General features: G+C 36.9%; 1 protein-coding gene across 9 annotated transcripts in view; it reads left to right on the top strand.

The window, feature by feature from the left end:
• The window catches only part of LOC134753925 (heterogeneous nuclear ribonucleoprotein R-like), a 42630-nt gene extending 33935 nt beyond the window's left edge, over positions 1 to 8695 (top strand). For 7 of the 9 annotated variants that reach the window (XM_063689912.1, XM_063689961.1, XM_063689922.1 and 4 more), the window contains one exon: positions 7701 to 8695. In XM_063689912.1, the coding sequence (XP_063545982.1) occupies positions 7701 to 7837 (137 nt within the window). In that variant the 3' untranslated portion in view covers positions 7838 to 8695. The remainder of the gene's footprint in view (positions 1 to 7700) is intronic. The other 2 variants (XM_063689952.1, XM_063689981.1) reach the window with 2 other exon arrangements.
• Positions 8696 to 19748: the final 11053 nt, after the last annotated feature.

Genomic DNA, 19748 nt, shown 5'->3' on the forward strand with positions numbered 1-19748 from the left:
AGTCAAGGTAAAAGTCGGGTGTCTTGGGTAGAAATTCCTGGTTTTTGTTCATAATTTCTTAAATATTTTTGTATGCAAACATGTTTTGCATTTTTTTACAATTGTTTAGTAAATTATCTAGTTCTAGTCTAGTTATACTATTATACAGGTCATTGATTGCTTGTACCATTTTTCATGATCAAGTGCCATTTTTCAAAGGGTAAATTGAATTGTTCATAGCTTAAAAATACATTCCTCGGACGTAGATGTTTGTACAGGTTAAGTTTATGAACTAAACTTTTATAAAAACAAGAAACGTGAGCCATTTGACTCACATTTTTCTCTGAACTAAGCTTATAACATGAGCTATTTTAGATGAGCGGCGCAGGGCCTCCCCTTAGGATCGTTTTTTAACCGACTTCAAGATTTCAAAAGGAGGAGGTTATCAATTCGGTTTTTTTTTTGTTACTCCATAACTCCGTCATTTCTGGACCGATTTTGAAAATTCTTTTTTTGATTGTAAGTATATACATACAGATTGGTCCCGTTTTTGTCAAAACGCAGTTCTGATTATGGGATCCATGAGGAAACGAGGGAACTCCTCAAATGTTAAAGGCTTACATATAGTGATTTTAGTATTTTCATCAACAAATCAAGCACTTACATTTAAAAAAGTGACATTTGATGAAGTGGAACTGCTGATGATGATCAGAACGGAACTCTTCAATGACGCATAGTTCACTTTTGGCGAAATGTCCTCTTCGTTATGTTTGTTAAGCAAGTTAGGTTTTCAAGAAACATTTTTGTCAAGCTCGAGTTCTGATGATGGGATCCATGAGAAATCGAGGGAACTCCTCAAATGTGAAAGGCATACATATAGTGATTTTTGTATTTTTATCAACAAATCCAGCATTTCCATTTAAAAAAGTGACATTTGATGAAGTGGAACTGCTGATGATGATCAGAATGGAACTCTTTAATGACGCATAGTTTACGTTTGGCGATTTGTCCTCTTCTTTATGTTTGTTAAGCAACTTAAGTTTTTAAGGCATATTTTTGTCAAGCTCGAGTTCTGATGATAAGACCCATGAGGAACCGAGGGAACTCCTCAAATGTGAAATGCATACATATTGTGATTTTTGTATTTTCATCAACAAATCCAGCATTTACATTTAAAAAAGTGACATTTGATTAAGTGGAACTGCTGATGATGATCAGAATGGAACTCTTCAATGACACATAATTCACGTTTGGCGATTTGTTTCCTTCCTTATGGACCCAGACCCAAACTTGGACCCGGACTCGGACCCGGACCCGGGTCTGGACATGGACCCCAACTCGGATCCGGACCCGGACCGAACTCTGACCCAAACTTGGACCCGGACAGCCGGACACGGACCCGGACTCGGATCCGGACCCAGACCCAGACCCGGAAATGCTACTAGAAAAGTGGGTTAGGTTAGGTTAGAACTGTGACCCTTACAGAAACGAAATGCTATCAGAAAAGTAGGTTAGGTTCGGTTAGGTTAGAACTGCGACCCTTACAAAAACGAAATGCTACTAGAAAAGTGGGTGGTTTTACCTCCTTTTCTACATAATTAGGCAATTAGGCAAAATTAGTCAAAAGATGGATTAGGATAATTACGCAAAATATGCTGTCTATTTCATTTCATTGTCTGGAATCTAAGAGTGCACCATCAACAATAAGTAAACTTTTAGCGGCATCCCCCATTGAAGCCGGTTTTTTTTTCTTAAAAATTATTTCTGAACCTTCTCCTGATAAAGAAGTGTATGGAGTGATGTGTTTTATTCAGTCAGTTTTTAATTGAACTTTATTATTGTAAATAAAATGCATATTTTACCAAAACGTATTCTGAGTTAATAATTCTGGAAGGTTTTATACCGAAAACTGGGAAAAATTCTATATCTCTATGTTTGACGCGGAATATTATTTTATCTGTACAACCTAAACATTTTATCTGTATAGAACCTGATAATGTATTTTTCCGTGATTCAAAAAATACACTATAAGTGCATATAAAAAAGCTGTTTAATTGCAGTTTTTCTAACATGCACACCCTAGATCGAAGTGCCCCGAAAAACCTGTGGCAGACGTGGCCAAATGAGCAAAATGGAGGTTGGCAGACATCGCCATTTTTCTCCCCTCCCGCTCTGGGAAATTAGCATACAAAGGGATATGGAAATAGCGCTTAACTGACAACCGACAATAAGTACCGTTTTGGTTGAGAATGGCACAAATTATAATTATGATTATTATGATTGTCAAATTGTATTGGATGTGTTTCATTGACTGAATGAAACACATCACTCTATACACTTTTTTTATCAGGAGAAGGTTCAGAAAAAAACGACCCTAACGGGAGGCCCTGCGCCGCTCATCTAAAATAGCTCATGTTATGTTATTTCAGAGAAAAATGTGAGTCAAATGGCTCATGTTTCTTGTTTTTATAAAAGTTTAGTTCATAAACTTAACCTGTACAAACATCTACGTCCGAGGAATGTATTTTTAAGATATGAACAATTCAATTTACCCTTTAAAAATGGCACTAGATAGGTACAAGCAATTAAGGACCTGTACATCAGTACGACTAACTTTTTTTTTACGTTCTAGTTCTCTTTATTTACATACAAGATATATACAGTGGTACTACGTAAACGAAATTAATAACTAGCTTAAATCTAAAATAGGCCCTTGAGGCATTGTACCAAGGATGCTGGCGGCATTTCCTCGTTGTATCGCAATGCTGATACGTTGTGCGAGGAAGCCGCCAGCTCTTCGGTCACCAGTTACGTCAACCAGACACCATTTCTGCAAACAACTTGTGCGCGCTGGGACCCCATGGACCTAGAGTTTTAACTCCAAATGGAACGAAATGATACTCTCTACCGAGGCTCTTATATTTATTACGTTTTAAAATTTCGGCGCTTTCCGCCGCTCCGCCCGCTTTTACATTAGTCCGTTGGAGGTGGGACGGTGCCAGTGTGTCTACGCAGGTAGCATCCCACACCGACATCCGTCCCAAGCTCCAAGGAACCAAGGACACTCCATCGGGCCTCTTGCCATCATCCCTGATAATGCCAGTTGGCTCAAGAAGAGCGGGTACATTGATGGTGGCAAGAGACCGACGGATTATGTCATTAAGCGATGCACAGCCAAGCGCCGTGTGCCACCGTCCCTCTGCGGACACCTCAAGTGTCGTGTGTTATTTACTTTCAATATTTCGTCAAATATGATATATTTGAATCAATTTATAACTTGAATTAAGTAAATAGATAACCACTCATTCCATTTTCGCAATATTATAAACAAATCTATCCTTATTTGACGCCAACGAGTAATTTGTTTGACGGCCATGACCGAATTCGGAACCAACGTAGTTACATGAATATCGTATTATTCTATGAAAACCATGTCACAACACAAACAATGACAGAATAATGTGTATTACTTACCCAACCATCTTTTCTTGTCACCAAATCCTTTAAAAACTAACTTTAGTTAAAGTTAAATCGATTAAAAAACACAGACGTAAATACCACCGCGTAAGTGATCACGGAAGAATGAAGTTTCTATGAAACTAAAACTTTGTTGACGACACTGACCAACTGTAGCCTGTCTTTATTCAATGGTCTCGCATTGTCATGTATTAGAGCAGTGCAAAACCAGTTTTAGGTACTCAAATGCACACGAAAACTGAGTACCTACAGCTTGTCCCGGAGCGGGAGACCGGCAGATAACGGCTTATTCGTCCCTGTTAGCAGCAAACACAGGGTTTATGATAATTTAGGTATCTGCAGATATACTTTCATATCTCACGGATGATAATCGAGAAGGACGTTTTTCAACAGCAACGCTCTAAACTAAAATCGCAGTTGTGTCCTCAGTAATAAAATAACCGGACAAGTGCGAGTCGGACTCACCTCACTCACGAGGGTTCCGTACGTTTTAGTATTTGATGTTATAGCGGCAACAGAAATACATCACTATCACGGTTCATGAGATACAGCCTGGTGACAGACAGACAAACGGACAGAATAGTAATAGGATCCCGTTTTTACCCTTTGGGTACGGAACACTAAAAACGCATATCAGTCAGTAGATTCAGATAATCTTAGGTATCCAAATGAGTTAAATAAAAAAATCCTACATGTACCTACACGTATACATCAGTTAACATGCATTTAATAGATACCCCCCAATTCCCATACAAAACCACCGAGGGACCAAATATTCATACAAAAAGTGCCTGAGGACAAATGGGAAACTTTCAGTATGACCTAAGAATTGATCGTGTCGTGTCGTTCTTACCACATAGAGAAGGTAAATATGCTAAGAATTGTAATGAGACGAGAAAAAAGGAGACATTGATTAAGTAATTAATAGCCTTAATAGGTATAGTGAATGAGGCGAAAACCGCACTAGTCAAAATCAAAACGGCTGTGATTTTGAGGAATATGTAACAAAACAAATATAGGAGGTGTGATGATGATGAATCATAAGAACAACAAACATATAAACAAACGAATGGAATGGAAAATAAGAATACCAAAATTCAACAATCTTGGCGTTTTCTTCAGTCATTTATTATGGTTGGCATTATGAAACAGTACCTAAATCAGTTTTTTTATGCAGGTATCCAAAGGGCTACCACAAACTAAAAAAAGATCGAGTGGTGAGTCCATTAGGTGTCATTGTCACATTTTTTTTCGATCCTTGATATAGATCTAGCTTCCTGATATAAAACTGCATTTATATGTCACTGAATTTGATCATATTTTCTCCATCACTATTTCAATTATCGACAAGTCCAATAAGTTTGTGGAAGACCCTTGTTCATGCCATGTACAGTCGCCATCAGATATATCGGAGCAGCCAAGGTGTTTTTAATATCTGAACACGCACTCTAATGCCCTGACAATAGAGGCGTGGTAAGATATTAAATTTGTTAGCGCCTTAGCTGCTGACGACTATATCTGATGGCGACTGTACCGTACCCGTTACCTCTACCTTGTTTCCTTTTTCCTGTATGTATAAACATTCAAACTGGTGTCCCCTAATTGACATATCATTAAATGGGCACAATAATGAATGTGCATAATTACAATTGTAGATCATTTTACTTGACTTTAAAGTGTGACGAAGACGCTGATTTATTTCATTAGTTGAAAATTAAATTAAAAACCGGCCAAGTGCTAGTCGGACTCGCGCACCAAGGGTTCCGTACTTTTTAGTATTTGTTGTTATAGCGGCAACAGAAATACATCATCTGTGAAAGTTTCAACTGTCTAGCTATCACGGTTCATGAGATGTAGCTTGGTGACAGACAGCCGGACAGTGGAGTCTTAGTAATAGGGTCCCGTTTTTACCGTTTGGGTACGGAACCCTAAAAATGACTGACTTGTTTCCTCTGCAATGAGTTACCCCTTTTTAGGGTTTCGTCGTAGTCACCTAGAAACCCTTACAGTTTTGCCATGTCCGTCTGTCCGAAGCTTTGCTCCGTGTTAGAAAGCTGCAATTTGGCATGGATACATAAATCATGCATTGCGACAGAAAGGTAAAATAAAAACTATGTTTTATTTGAAAACATTTTTCGCTTTGTTCCAATAGTGTGGGGTATCGTTGGATAGGTCTTTCAAAACGAATAAGGGTCTCCAATAAATATTTTTTGTTTGATATAGTTAATATTTTCGGAAATAATCGCTCTGAAGGAAAAATAATGTGTCTGATGATGATGTCTGATGAAACATGATATTAATAGCCCCCGTTTGGCCTATTTTAACAGAATGGTAACTACGAAACCCTACACTGAGCTTGGCCCGACATGCTCTTGGCCGATTATTACTGTTTTTAGGAGTTGAATTTCGTAATATAGCTTCTTGTTGGTCGGTGATGTTGTGGCACCTCTAAGATTGTGATTTAATTTAATTGTTATGCGTAATTAAGGTGTATTCTCATTTGTCCCCGCTGGGCAGAGATGGGAATAGGTGTTTTCATATAAATCTTTCCCATTTGTCCCCACGTCATGTATGGCGGCGGTCACTTGGGCCAGGGACTAACAGGAATACACCGTTATTAACTCGTATATTTTAATTAAATATTATTAAAATTGATTAAAATGCTTACTTAATAAATGTCAATTTATATTATGCAAATAAGAAATTGGAGTAGTAGGCCAGGAAATGAATGCCCAAAAAAAGGTATAGAGGGAAATGCTTGGAACACAATTTTTGACTTCGTAGCTTTGTTTGGACTATTTAGGAGGTGAACATATCAAAAGTAACCCTGCCGTAACCCTGGTGCTGGGGGGAGGGGGGTTTGAAGGTTCCATTTTTCGGTTTTTCGATTATATCTCGGAAACTATGCGTCTGAGCGACTTGCTACTTACACAAAATGAAAAGAGATTTAATTTGTTACAAGTTTTATTCAGTCAAGTTTTTCGATATCTTGTATAGTTTTTGAGATATCCGCTCTTAAAGGTTTATTTGGGCTCTCATTTTTATCTTGATTATCTACATCAGTAAAGCTGCTAGGCCGGGTTTGGTATCGTTTTCGTATAAATCGGGGTTGCTGAATTCATTTTTGGTATGAACATTAACACCATTCCTAAGTAAAAACAAAATAAAAAAAAATGTTTTTTTTAAACTGCTCTTTACGCTTAAACCGCTGAACCGATTTCGTTGAAATTTGGTACAGAGATGGTTTGAGTCCCGGGACAGTACATAGGATAGTTTTTATAATCAAAATCATCTTTTAAGGGTGTGAAAAGTGGGGTGGAAATTTGTATGGGGAATCAATAACCGCTGAACATTTGAATATTTGACCATTTGAACGCTGAATATTTGGGATGGTCTACATGTTTGAATTAGTTGAAAATGATAACAAACATGACTTCAAACCTAAATTTAAACAGCATTAACCTTAGGAATTCAACTTCGGCGAAGAAGCTGAATTCCGCTCACACCAAATTTCACACCTTCAAAGTATGATTTTTGAGATAAAGACTATATTATATCCTGTCTCGGGACTTTAAACATCTATTTACCAAATTTCAACTAAATCGGTTCAGCGGTTTAAGCGTGAAGAGTAGTAAAAAAAATAATTGTTTAAAGTTTATGTTTTTACTTCGGAAAGGTGTCAATGCTGATACCATAAATGAATTCAGCACTCCCGATTTATACGAAAACGTTACGAAACCCGGCCTAGCAGCTTCACTGATGTAGATAATCAAGATAAAAATGAGAGCCCTAAATAAACCTTCAAGAGCGGATATCTCAAAAACTATACAAGATATCGAAAACTTGACTTAATAAAACTTGTAACAAATTAAATCTCTTTTCATTTTGTATAAGTGGCCAAGTCGCTCAGACGCATAGTTTCCGAGATATAATCGAAAAACCGAAAAATTTTACCTTCAAACCCCCTTCCCCCCCAGCACCAGGGTTACGGTCGGGGACTTTTGATATGTTCATCTCCTAACTAGTCAAAACAAAGCTATGAAGTCAAAAATTGTGTTCCTAGCATTTCCCTCTATACCTTATTATTGCTTGGCCTATAGGTATTAATATATGCGTAATGACACGTAAATACGTTTTAATATAAACATTGTCTTTTATAGTGGTTCATGAACCTCTAACAGCCACGTTCAGCCATATCAGATACCTGTTGTGATCCACTTTGTAATAAATTGTTATGTTGGCAGGTAAACGTAAATTGGACGGGGGTCACCAGAACCAAGGGGGGGAGACGAAACGCCGGCTGGGCGCAGCGGCGGCGGCGGCCTGCGGCTGGGGCGCGCCGCTGGCGCAGCAGCCGCTGCCGCCCGCCGAGCTGAGCTAGACGACCCACCGTCGCCGCCGCGTCACGTCGCCTCCCGCCGCCGCACGGCGCGCGAGCCCCTGTCCTGGAGACACTACAAGCTGCGCAGGGGAGCCCTCGTTCGCCACCGCTAGCACGGTTCATGGTTACGTTTACGCCGATCCTACCCCTCCGTGACGGCGGGATCGATCTACTTTTTTCTTTATATATGTGTTTTTTTTATTTGATTTCACGTTTTCAATTTTGTATCGCGACGATTCCGTAAAAAATCTTAAAGTAGGACGTTATGAAATGTTTCGAATATAAGTTTCCCGTTATGCTTACGTTTTCAAGTATCGTATTAGCCGTATATGTTTAATATATACTATATTGTAAGCGGTGCGGCCGCGGTTGCCTGTTTGCGGCCGCGCCTGGGTCTCGACCCGACGACTGTCTGTTTTTTTTAATACATGTTATTCAATATATTTTATTTCTGCGAACGCATTTTGCGATGTGATGTGTATTTTAGCAGTAATTATTATATTATAAGGAGTTTGACTGTTGTTTTTTGACATACTTACAACTTAGGATACTTGCGAATGAACTATTGGAATGAACTGGAAAGATACTACACGACGACACTAGCAACTACGGCTAAAATAGTAAAACCCTTCAATCGATAACATTTCCCAACTGTGTTCCTGCTTTAGTTTTTTGCTTTATTTTACATGTCCCTTAAATATATTAGTGTGAGGAAGTAGTATTGTAAAAGTTCAGGATTCTGTAATCTTTATTGCTGTACTAATTTATATTTCTACCACATAGCATATCCGTACTGTTAGAACTCTGACTTAATCAATCTTGTATCAGTTTAATATGTGGAATAAATTTGCAAAACTGTGTTTGCCTTATTAAATAACAACTTGTTTTCCTTTAGCTACTACCCTTTAGGCCAAGTATTCATTCGGCGGCGATTACCGATTGGTAAACCTGTGTATCTAAACGTAGTCCCCATTTTCCTCTGGGTATTAATATACGTGCAAGTTGCGCAAAGTTTCCAAAAAGTTGAAAAGGGTCTCAGAGATTTCTTAAAAATTTCAGAAATATAAGAAATGTCAATTTTACATTTCGGAAACTTTCAATCCCTATACAACGATGTAGGAAGTTTCTGAAACTTTCCTATGTCGAAAATTTCGCAATTTTGGAAAGTTTATGCACATCAGTAATTCTGAACAGAAATATAGTAAGTTAGTAAAAGATGGTAGCGATTTCTGTTAATTCATTCTAGACAACCTACTTCCGATTATGCAAACTACATCACTAGATGTCACTACACTACAAAGGGATATAATTTAGGCATGGATACAACATTAAGAAGGTTGCATATACACCTATTTATCAAGACCTTTCTTTATTTATAATGTTGACAATGTTGTTACCTTAACAACGGTTGTTTCCTGTCAGACAAAAATAAATGTCGTAAACAGATATATGAGCATATTTATTCTCTATTAGTTCTAAAGTGGTAGCTGATAAGTGGTGGTGGTTTTAAAATGAAGCAAGCCTACCTATGAAAAACACCTTTCAAATTTTTAAAATATATTGGTAATTTTAATTTTGTTTACGAAAAACAAAGAAGCTGCAAAGATTTGTGCGATTAGATCCCGCCAAAGGCATCTGAGACGAATTAGAGCGCATCTTTGGAGGTACGTGCGTAGACAAGACATACAACCTATGCCTGAAATTCATCAGCTACAAGAAAGACCCAAATCACATCATTAGTTTATTACTCGTGTCAATTTTAAATAATATCTGGACCAAACTGAAATTCTCCTAATGTGTATGATCCTGGACACTTTACCTCCGGAATATCTCCAATTCAAGCTCTTAATGTCAAAGAAGGAAAGAGTTCTAGGTCAGACTAAGATACAAGTTACAGAAGACTAGGCTGATGCAGCTTTGTACTTATACAAAGATAAACAAGGATAAAAAGAAAAACAATTTCAAAGAAAATCAGATACTGCAAGTACTTACACCGGCTTTACTATCTTAACCAAATTGAAAGCAATAAACATACTTTGGTTTTTTTTTTTTTTTTCATTCTTTTTAAACCTTTTCTACATAATATTAGGTCTACTTGGAATGTTTACAAGTAATTTTTTGTTTGATTTCTTGTAACCAATAAGATTTTGTTACAAGAAACCAATAATTAACTTGTAAACCGACCAAGTAGTCCTAATATTATGTAGAACGAATGTAGTTGTGCACGCACACATACATACTTAGTTTCAGGATGAAGTCAGAGATGGCGCTTTCAAATGAGTTTTCATAAAATGCTTCAAGAGGGCTCTATATACTTACTTTGGAACAGGCTTTCCACATGGACCAACACTACGTATGCACAACTAGTTGTGCCACATAGACCTAGCATTACATAGACCAGCTATACGCGTGCGCCCGTAAGGGATAGACATAGATGACGTCATAAACGTGGGGATACCATATTGGTAGAAATTACCCCAATATTTGATATCACGTTGGGGCGATTACCCTGGAGGCAAAGTTAGCTTGTTTGACGGTATTAAAAAATTGTTAAATAAAATGTCAATGGGCCGTTCTGTTTGGGCGTATGAACAATGGAATACCTCTTATAATTCGCGCAGGTGGTAGAAAACTAAACATGTTTGGTAAATAAAACGTAAAATAAAATGTATTATGGGTTTTAATTTAAAGAAATCACAAATCGCAATCACACCAATTAATGTACACCACATTTAATCTTCACAACATTTGTTTATTTATTTTTTGGAATTAGAAGTACGAAAAAACTTCGAGGTCAAAATTACCCATAAAATTATGATATTTTCATCTGGTATCCCTAACATGATTGTTATGCAGCTAAATTTAAGAAGAAGTTTAAAAATGGCTGAACTCAGATTCCTACCTACCTACGTAATTTGGGCGGATAATTTTACAAATAATGTTTTGTTAATTTGCGTAAATAATTGTGATATTTTTATTGAAATCGTTTGATTCTACATTGCTTTGAGTGTAACGTAATTTTACGATGTTATTCTCTCATATTGCGTTAAGAGGAAGGTGTAAAATACCGTACTTACTTGTGAAAGGTTATGATCTCATATTTTTGCTCAGAGCGGCTATTACAGCCGATTACAGAACAATTCACCAGTATTTTATCAAAGTTCAAGCATTCAAAACGCTAACCATCACTATATTTCATAAGAGAAAGCACAATTTCATACAAAACAACGATAATTAAACAAGCAACGAACAAACATGACATGTCACGTACTTATTTGTTTGCCACAACCTCGGTTGTGACAGCGGTGAAAAAGTGAAACTATGACAAGGACAAACAATAACAGCGCTTTCTCTGCTACTCCTACTGAAAGATACATAAGACTATCCCTATCGGTCATTTTCCCCCACCCCTCATGACCGATCCAGTTATACTAGATTCATGTTGTGCCATAAGGATTTTTTTTTCTAAATCCTTCCCATAGACACAACTGGTTTACGGTCGTTTAATTTTAGTTCCCAAATACACAACTATTCTAGAGTCTTGCCTGTTTTTGTAGAATGAGGGCTATCGTTTTTTTGTTCACCAGTTGGCGCCTCTGTTGATGGTGGTCCAAAAGACTAAAGAACTTCTGTCAGTCATTGAAGTGACAAGTGACATTTGACATTTCGAACTTTGCGAAGACCACCATCCACACTAGCGCCCCTAGCGGCGAATTCATACGCGTTAGCCCTCATTGTACAGCCGCGATCAAATATACGTATAGGTATTTTTCGTGCACATTTGTGTAAAAAAACAAAAACAAAACATTTCCTTCGCAACTTAACTAGACGGAGGTCCGCTACGCGGGGCTCCTATTTCTGGGCGGTTTCAACTTCGGGCATCTGAAGCTACCTAACGAACCTAACCTAATACCTACCTACGCTTTTTTCTCCAAGTGTAATGTTTTCTCGGACGTCACACTAAGTCAATAGATAGGTAGGTTAGGCTCGTTAGGTAGCTTCAGATGCCCGAAGGGCAAACCGCCCAGAAATAGAGCCCCGCGTAGCGGACCTCCGTCTAGTTAAGTTGCGAAGGAAATGTTGTAAAATTAATATGAAAGCTATCTGTATAGCACGAAGGTTTTGGCCTAGAAGTCTTCTGAAAATCGATTTTCGCTCATGTCGTCGCAAACATGGACATATTTGATATCAGTGCATTCAGTGTGATGTCCTGAACACAAACACAAATATATGAGATGAAAAGCATTCAGCACCCCCGATTTATACGAAACCGATCCCAAACCCGGCCTAGCAGCTTCACCGATTTAGATAATCAAGATAAAAATGACAGCCCTAAATAAACCTTGAAGAGCGGATATCTCAAAAACTATACAAGATATAGAAAAGCTTGACTGAATAAAACTTGTAACAAATTAAATCTCTTTTCATTCTGTATAAGTGGCCAAGTCGCTCAGACGCATAGTTTCCGAGATATAATCGAAAAACCGAAAAATGGAACCTTCAAACCCCCCTCTCCCCCCCAGCACCAGGGTTATGACCGGGGACTTTTGATATGTTCATCTCCTAACTAGTCCAAACAAAGCTACGAAGTTAAAAATTGTGTTCCTTGCATTTCCTTCTATACCTATTTTTGGGCATTTATTTCCTGGCCTATTAGCACACTTAGATGTTTATACATGTCACTTGTAGATTCAATAATGAGGCTCTTGACAGCTATGGGCTCACAACTAATAGGCCAGGAAATTAATGCCCAAAAAAGTTATAGAGGGAAATGCTTGGAACACAATTTTTGACTTCATAGCTTTGTTTGGACTAGTTAGGAGGTAAACATATCAAAAGTCCCCGGCCGTAACCCTGGCGCTGGGGGGGGGGGGGGGAGAGTTGGGTTTGAAGGTTCCATTTTTCGGTTTTTCGTGTATATCTCGGAAACTATGCGTCTGAGCGACTTGGCCACTTATACCTATACAAAATGATAATTTTAAAGAAAAAAAAAACCGACTTCAATGGGGGATGCCGCTGAAAGTTCACTTATTGTTGATGGTGCACTCTTAGATTCCAGACAATAAAATGAAAAAGACAGCCTCTTTTGCCTAATAATGTAGAAAAGGAGGTAAAACCACCCACTTTTCTAGTAGCATTTCGTTTCTTTAAGGGTCGCAGTTCTAACCTAACCTAACCTACTTGTCTGATAGCATTTCGTTTCTGTAAGGGTCACAGCTCTAACCTAACCTACTTTTCTGATAGCAGTTCTGTTCTGTGAGAATCGCAGTTCAAAACCCAACCACCCACCTAACCCACTTTTCTAGTAGCATTTCCGGGTCCGGATCAGAGTCCGGGTCCGTGTCCGGCTGTCCGGGTCCAAGTTTGGGTCAGAGTTCGGTCCGGGTCCGAGTTGCGGTCCATGTTCAGACCCGGGTCCGGGTCCGAGTCCGGGTCCAAGTTTAGGTCTGGGTCAATAAGGAAGAGAACAAATCGCCAAACGTGAACTATGTGTCATTGAAGAGTTCCATTCTGATTATTATCAGCAGTTTCCATTTCATCAAATGTCACTTTTATAAATGTAAATGCTGGATTTGTTGATAAAAAAACAAAAATCACTATATGTATGCCTTTCAAATTTGAGGAGTTCCCTCGATTCCTCGTGGGTCTCATCATCAGAACTCAAGCTTGACAAAAATATGTCTTAAAAACTTAAGTTGCTTAACAAACATAAAGAAGAAGACAAATCGCCAAACGTAAACTATGCGTCATTAAAGAGTTCCATTCTGATCATCATCAGCAGTTCCATTTCATCAAATGTCACTTTTTAAAATGGAAGTGCTGGATTTGTTTATAAAAAAAAACAAAAATCACTATATGTATGCCTTTCATATTTGAGGAGTTCCCTCGGTTCCTCGTGGGTCTCATCATCAGAACTCAAGCTTGACAAAAATATGTCTTAAAAACTTAAGTTGCTTAACAAACATAACGAAGAGGACAAATCGCCAAACGTGAACTATGCGTCATTGAAGAGTTCCGTTCTGATCATCATCAGCAGTTGCACTTCATCAAATGTCGCTTGATTTGTTGATGATAATACTAAAATCACTATATGTATGCCTTTAACATTTGAGGAGTTCCCTCGATTCCTCATGGATCCGATCATCAGAACTGCTTTTTGACAAAAACGGGACCAATCTGTATGTATATACTTACAATCAAAAAAAGAATTTTCAAAATCGGTCCAGAAATGACGGAGTTATGGAGTAACAAACATTAAAAAAAAAAAAAAAAAACCGAATTGATAACCTCCTCCTTTTGAAATCTTGAAGTCGGTTAAAAAGTGATTTAATTTGTCAAGTTTTTTGATATTTTGTACAGTTTTTGAGATATCCGCTCTTGAAGGTTTATTTAGGGCTCTAATTTTTATCATGATTGTCTACATCAGTGAAGCTGCTAGGCCGGGTTTGGTATCGTTTTCGTATAAATCGGGGCTGCTGAATTCATTTTTGGTATCAACATTGACACCGTTCCTAAGTAAAAACAAAAATTGTGTTCCTAGCATTTTCCTTTATACCTTCTTATTGCTTGGCTTATAAGACCAATATATCGATATTACATTTGATCTCTAATCTCTCTCTATTTGATTCTATAATTTATCGAAATTAGAGAATATAGAGATCAGATTTTTAAAATTACTTGTCAACCATAAAACTAAACTCAATATGTAAAGGTTACTACAGATTTCTATTCAAAATTTGCAATATTATAAATCATAAATACCTACTTGCGATCAATAGCCATAGCTGCCAAGATCTTAACTCAGCGGATTTCTTAACACCAGTTAATCATACATACATCACAAAGGCTGTGATTTCAGGCAAACTAGCTGTTCCTAGAATTAATAACCACTAAAATAAAATAAAAATAAAAAAGCCCTTTATTCGATGTAAAAACGGTTATACATATAAATTTGAAAAATAAAACTTAAACTTAAAATTGGTGTATTAATTACATGAATCCCTAGTGGGTAAACGCCTCCTCCAGTGTTGCCCATTTGTCCCTGTCCTGTGCTAATGACATCCAGTCTGTGCCGGCTGTTCCTTTTATGTCATCTTCCCAACGTATAAGTGGTTAGCCTTGGCCTCTTTTGCCAAGTGGGCCTCTCCATTTAGTGACTTTCAATGTTCATCTCTTGTCTGTTAGTCTTGCTGTATGGCCTGCCCACTTCCACTTAAGTTTCTTTGCATAACTCAAGGCATCTGTTGCTCTTGTTTTTTCTCTTATTTTAGAGTGTCTTATTTTGTTTATTTTTCTTATATTGAGCATGCTTCTTTCTAACGCGCGTTGGCAAGTGATGATTTTCTTTTGAGCGTTTGCTGTGAATTTCCATGTTTGGCTTCCATATGTCATACATGGCAAGACACTTGAGTTCAGGACTTTAGTTTTAATGGCTATTGGCATGTTGCTTTTAAATATGTCTTTAAGGCTCCAGTATTTGTTCCATGTTTGTTTTATTCGCCTTTCTATTTCCAATTCATTATTCAATTTATTAAAACTAATGTTTTTCCCTAGGTAGGTATATTTTTCTACATATTCTAGTGCGTTGCCATCTATGCCTAGTGGTCTTTTCCAGCTATTGGTCATTGCCTTTGTCTTGCTTAGGTTCATTTCTAATCCTACTTTGACACTCTCTAGGTGTAGGGATTCAGTCATGTGCTGTAGTTGCGTACATGTCTCTGCTATCAGCACTAGGTCATCCGCAAATCTCAAGTGGTTTAGATAAGTACCTTGTATGTATATTCCTAGTTTACTCCATTTTAACTTGCTGAAGATGATTTCTAGGATGGCGATGAATATCTTAGGAGACAGTGGGTCGCCTTGCCTTACTCCTCTTTCTATGGAGAAGCTTAATAACCACTACGGGGATAGAACCCCTAGGAAAAGAATTCCACATTTACTATAAATCTAAATCTCACTTAGTCTTAATTTAAATCTGTGTTAAAAACATTACCATAATATATATATTGTAGTAATTAATTACCTACTATAAGTTATAAAGTTACATAACTAGAGACTGATGAACCTACAGTCAAACTCAGTGTTGAGTTTTGCGGGGCTATGACTATAATTAAGAATACCACTGTATTTTTAACCGACTTCAATTTCATGGAAGGAGGAGGTTCTGTATTCGGTTGTGGCTATTTTTTATTAAATAAATAAAAATAAATAAATTGTATGACCCATAAATGTTAGTTTGATGATTAAATTAAATTTATGCAGTATGCACAAATAGTCTCAGCTGACCTTACAACCAGTATGTATGGCTGAGCGCTGCCCGTTCTGCGACATCTTGAAAACGCTTGAGCGCATGAAAAAATGTTCGGAACATAACATATTATGACTTGGCGAAAAAATTGTATGCTCTACAGTTCTTACTTAGACGTCAATATTATTGGAACTACTATATAGAAACCTTGATATTCGCGTAAAACCGATTTCTGTGAGCTTTGACCTGGAACTTATCTAAGTAGGGATACAATTAAAATTTTCAGTTTTAGTCCAATGCGTCGCGGAGAATGTCGGTCGAGGTAGTTCAGATCCGGAAATGGAACTTTGTTATTGGGCATGGTACTGGAACTCCAAAACTGCCGGGGGACAGTAGTGCAGTACAGGGAAAGTCTCCCGCATTATGACGTCATCAAAATGGCTCCCGCGTCGGTGCACCCAACATTAAATTTAACCTCTCGTGTGACGGGATTATTTTTTCACCACACCAGCTGGTAAAGGCTGCCTTGATTGTTCAAAAACTGATGAGAAAGTTGTATTTTATCCACATGTGTGGCAAAGTAAATCAAATGCAAATTTTGAGTAGTTTCCTTATGTGCGCTGTTAAGATTGACTTTCAAATGATGATTTTGAATGATAAATATTTAGTAACATTAATTTCGAATGGATTCGGTTTGATTTTTTGTTTGATACTATTTTACAGTATTTTCTTTGCGTTAGTGTGGTGAAAAATTTTGTGTTTCACTCGGGGGAAATAGTACATTTCGATGCTAGTGCGGAAAGTATGTCATTACTTCACGAGTACCGAGATATCTCGGAGAAGACTCGGGACGAGTGAAGAATGACATATCCGCACGTGTATCGAACGACGTTTTTTAATACAGTTGCGAAAAATAAGAAAAGCAACAAGTAAGGAATGGAATTCGAAACTTTTATATTATTAATTCTGTGACATCATTGACATTGACATTATGAAGAGGTGTTTTTCTAGCTTTTATTCGACTAGAATAGATTTCGTTATTATCATTCAACCCACTTCAATGAAAGTTTTTTTTTTCAAATGCATGTTCTATAAGACAGAAACAATTGTAAATATTAAAACATTGTACTATTATTACCTAAATATCGTTATTTACGATTATTTGTGTATCGTATATTTATAAAAACAATATCGAATATTGCCTTTGGAAACTTAAAACATTCTTGCAGTAAGAAAATACGCCTCTTCTTTGACAGGCGTTCCGTTCCATTCAGACAACTTATTAAGAAAGGTTTTTCAACATTAAAAATTAAATGTGTTATAATATTTATAATGATGAAGAGGTAAGTAATAAAATATGAAATATGCATATTTTTCGTATTCATACATTAACAGTAGGTTTTTATGTTGATTACGACGTTTAAAGGAAACTAATATTAACACTCATCAATAAGTAGTCATGAATTGGAACAAGTAAAAATTTAGAAAAATTGGAAAAGTAAAAAGCACTAGTTCGCGAAAACCAACTTTCCGCACGCTAAACAGCCACGAAAAGTAGCACTTTTTGAGCAACTGTATTAAAAAATTTGTTTAACCCTCGTGCCTTGAAACCCTCGCAACGCTCAAGGTTCCACTATTCGAACCACTACGCTCGTGGTTCAATTTTGGAATATTTTGCTTACTCGGGTATCAATTTTAGCACGAGAGGTTAAACAACAACTTTGCCCGGTTGTAAAACAAAAAAACCATGTTCTAATAGGGTATTTGACAACATTAAAAATATATAACGAATTGCTGTCGTCCTGAAAGATAATAAACTAATAATAGTTATTTGTTATACAAGGGTGCAAAGTTGTATTTTACCCGCGAGTGTGGAATTGAAACACGAGCAAGCGAAAGGATTCTATAGTTGAACCACGAGCGAAGCGAGTGGTTCTAAAATAGAATCCTGAGCGTAGCAAGTGTTTCAAGACACGAGAAGTAAAATACATTTGCACCCGTGTGTAACACAAAACTTTTCACCTCACTATAGCGAGGAAAGTGCAACATCCACAGGCGTTAGATCATCTTCATCGCTGAAATTACTAATTTTTTTACGATATTATAACTAAAAACTCTGGAAATTCTGTATTTTTACGTGAGAAGTTTTTAAGTAAAAATTTTGTTGACAATGTTGACATTTCTGGCGTATGAAATGTCAATGATGCGTTTTGAAATTGCATCGACTCAACTTGTGCGTTCAGAATTATATTTAACATCATTATTAAAAAACAAACGTTTCTTATGGAACTTTAAGGTTTATGACATAAAATCATTAAATAAAGCTAAATTTGGTATTTTTTATTAGATTCTCAAACGATTTGTTTAATGATAATTAATATCAAACGAATCATTATTATGAGCGTTTTACGTTTTGTTATCTGTCAAGCTACTTAGACATGCTCCATCCAAGGTCAAATTACTTTCCCCACTAGTGGATAAAATGCGTTTTTCCCCGCTTGTTTTAAAGGATAAAAGACAACTTTCCGAGCTAGTGAGGGGAAAAGTATATTTCGCTATATTTGAATGTAAATTATGTTTAGTTTTTGGAAAATAATTTAATATTTTTTAATATTTTTTGAAATTTCATCAGGGACGTGAACGCTCTGTGATTGGTTAACGCTCGGATGACGTCACACGCGGGTAAACATTCTTGATTGACTTGAGTGTTTTACTGTTTTATTTGTATTTAGTTAATTTTAGTTATTGTTCCACAGTTTTCTGATATATTCCGATTTATCCGTATATCTAGTAGCACAATATTCATAAGAATTTCAAAATACCAGACATAGACGCATTAATGGTTGCACTTTTCTTTAAAGATAATCCGGATTACTATGCTGCGGAACTATACGTAGAAATTGTTTATTTACGAACATTTCGATTTCGATGATACGAATACGACGACGATATATATATAGAATACGATGACGAGAATAGTATCTCCATACTGCACTTTAGTTTGAAAGAAAAAGTATGCTACTAACTACCTACTAATGCTGAAAGAGCTATGTTATTTGGTTATGTAGTAATACATTAAATACCTAGATCTTGTTTCGTTAAATACAACAAAATCCGCTGCTTTAACTACCATATTTATTTACAGTTAAATATTACTTACATCGAAGTGGTCTTCACACATAAAATCATTTGTATGCGCTAAAATGCTCTTTGGGTCTCTTCGTGCTAGTTTTAACCACATTTTTATTTTTTTGGGATTCGTTGGAACGGAAACAATTTGTCTGGATTTTTTATAGTCGTACTTGAACATTGCGGCACTATACACCATTTATATACCATTTTACAGTGAAATAATCAATTCAATGTACATAAACCATAAGATTTACTAAGGTCATTGACTGAGTCTACTCGCGTGTGACGTCACATGTGTTACGTGATTAGCCCCTTTGCAAAAACAGCGTTTAAGGCGCGTTCAAAATAAATAAACTTTAACATTGTTTTTTTATATTTAATACAGTTAATTTCACGGAAATATCAATGTAGTGTAATTATTAAGTCATAAACAATCAATTAAAACCATTTTCAAAAATTAGTCAAATAGCCTATAGTTTCCTCGTACGCGGGTCCACCTTCCGTCATTCGAGGGCTCCGCACATACTTACG

The sequence above is a fragment of the Cydia strobilella genome, chromosome 2 (genome assembly GCF_947568885.1).
Source record: "Cydia strobilella chromosome 2, ilCydStro3.1, whole genome shotgun sequence".
NCBI classification, from domain to species: domain Eukaryota; kingdom Metazoa; phylum Arthropoda; class Insecta; order Lepidoptera; family Tortricidae; genus Cydia; species Cydia strobilella.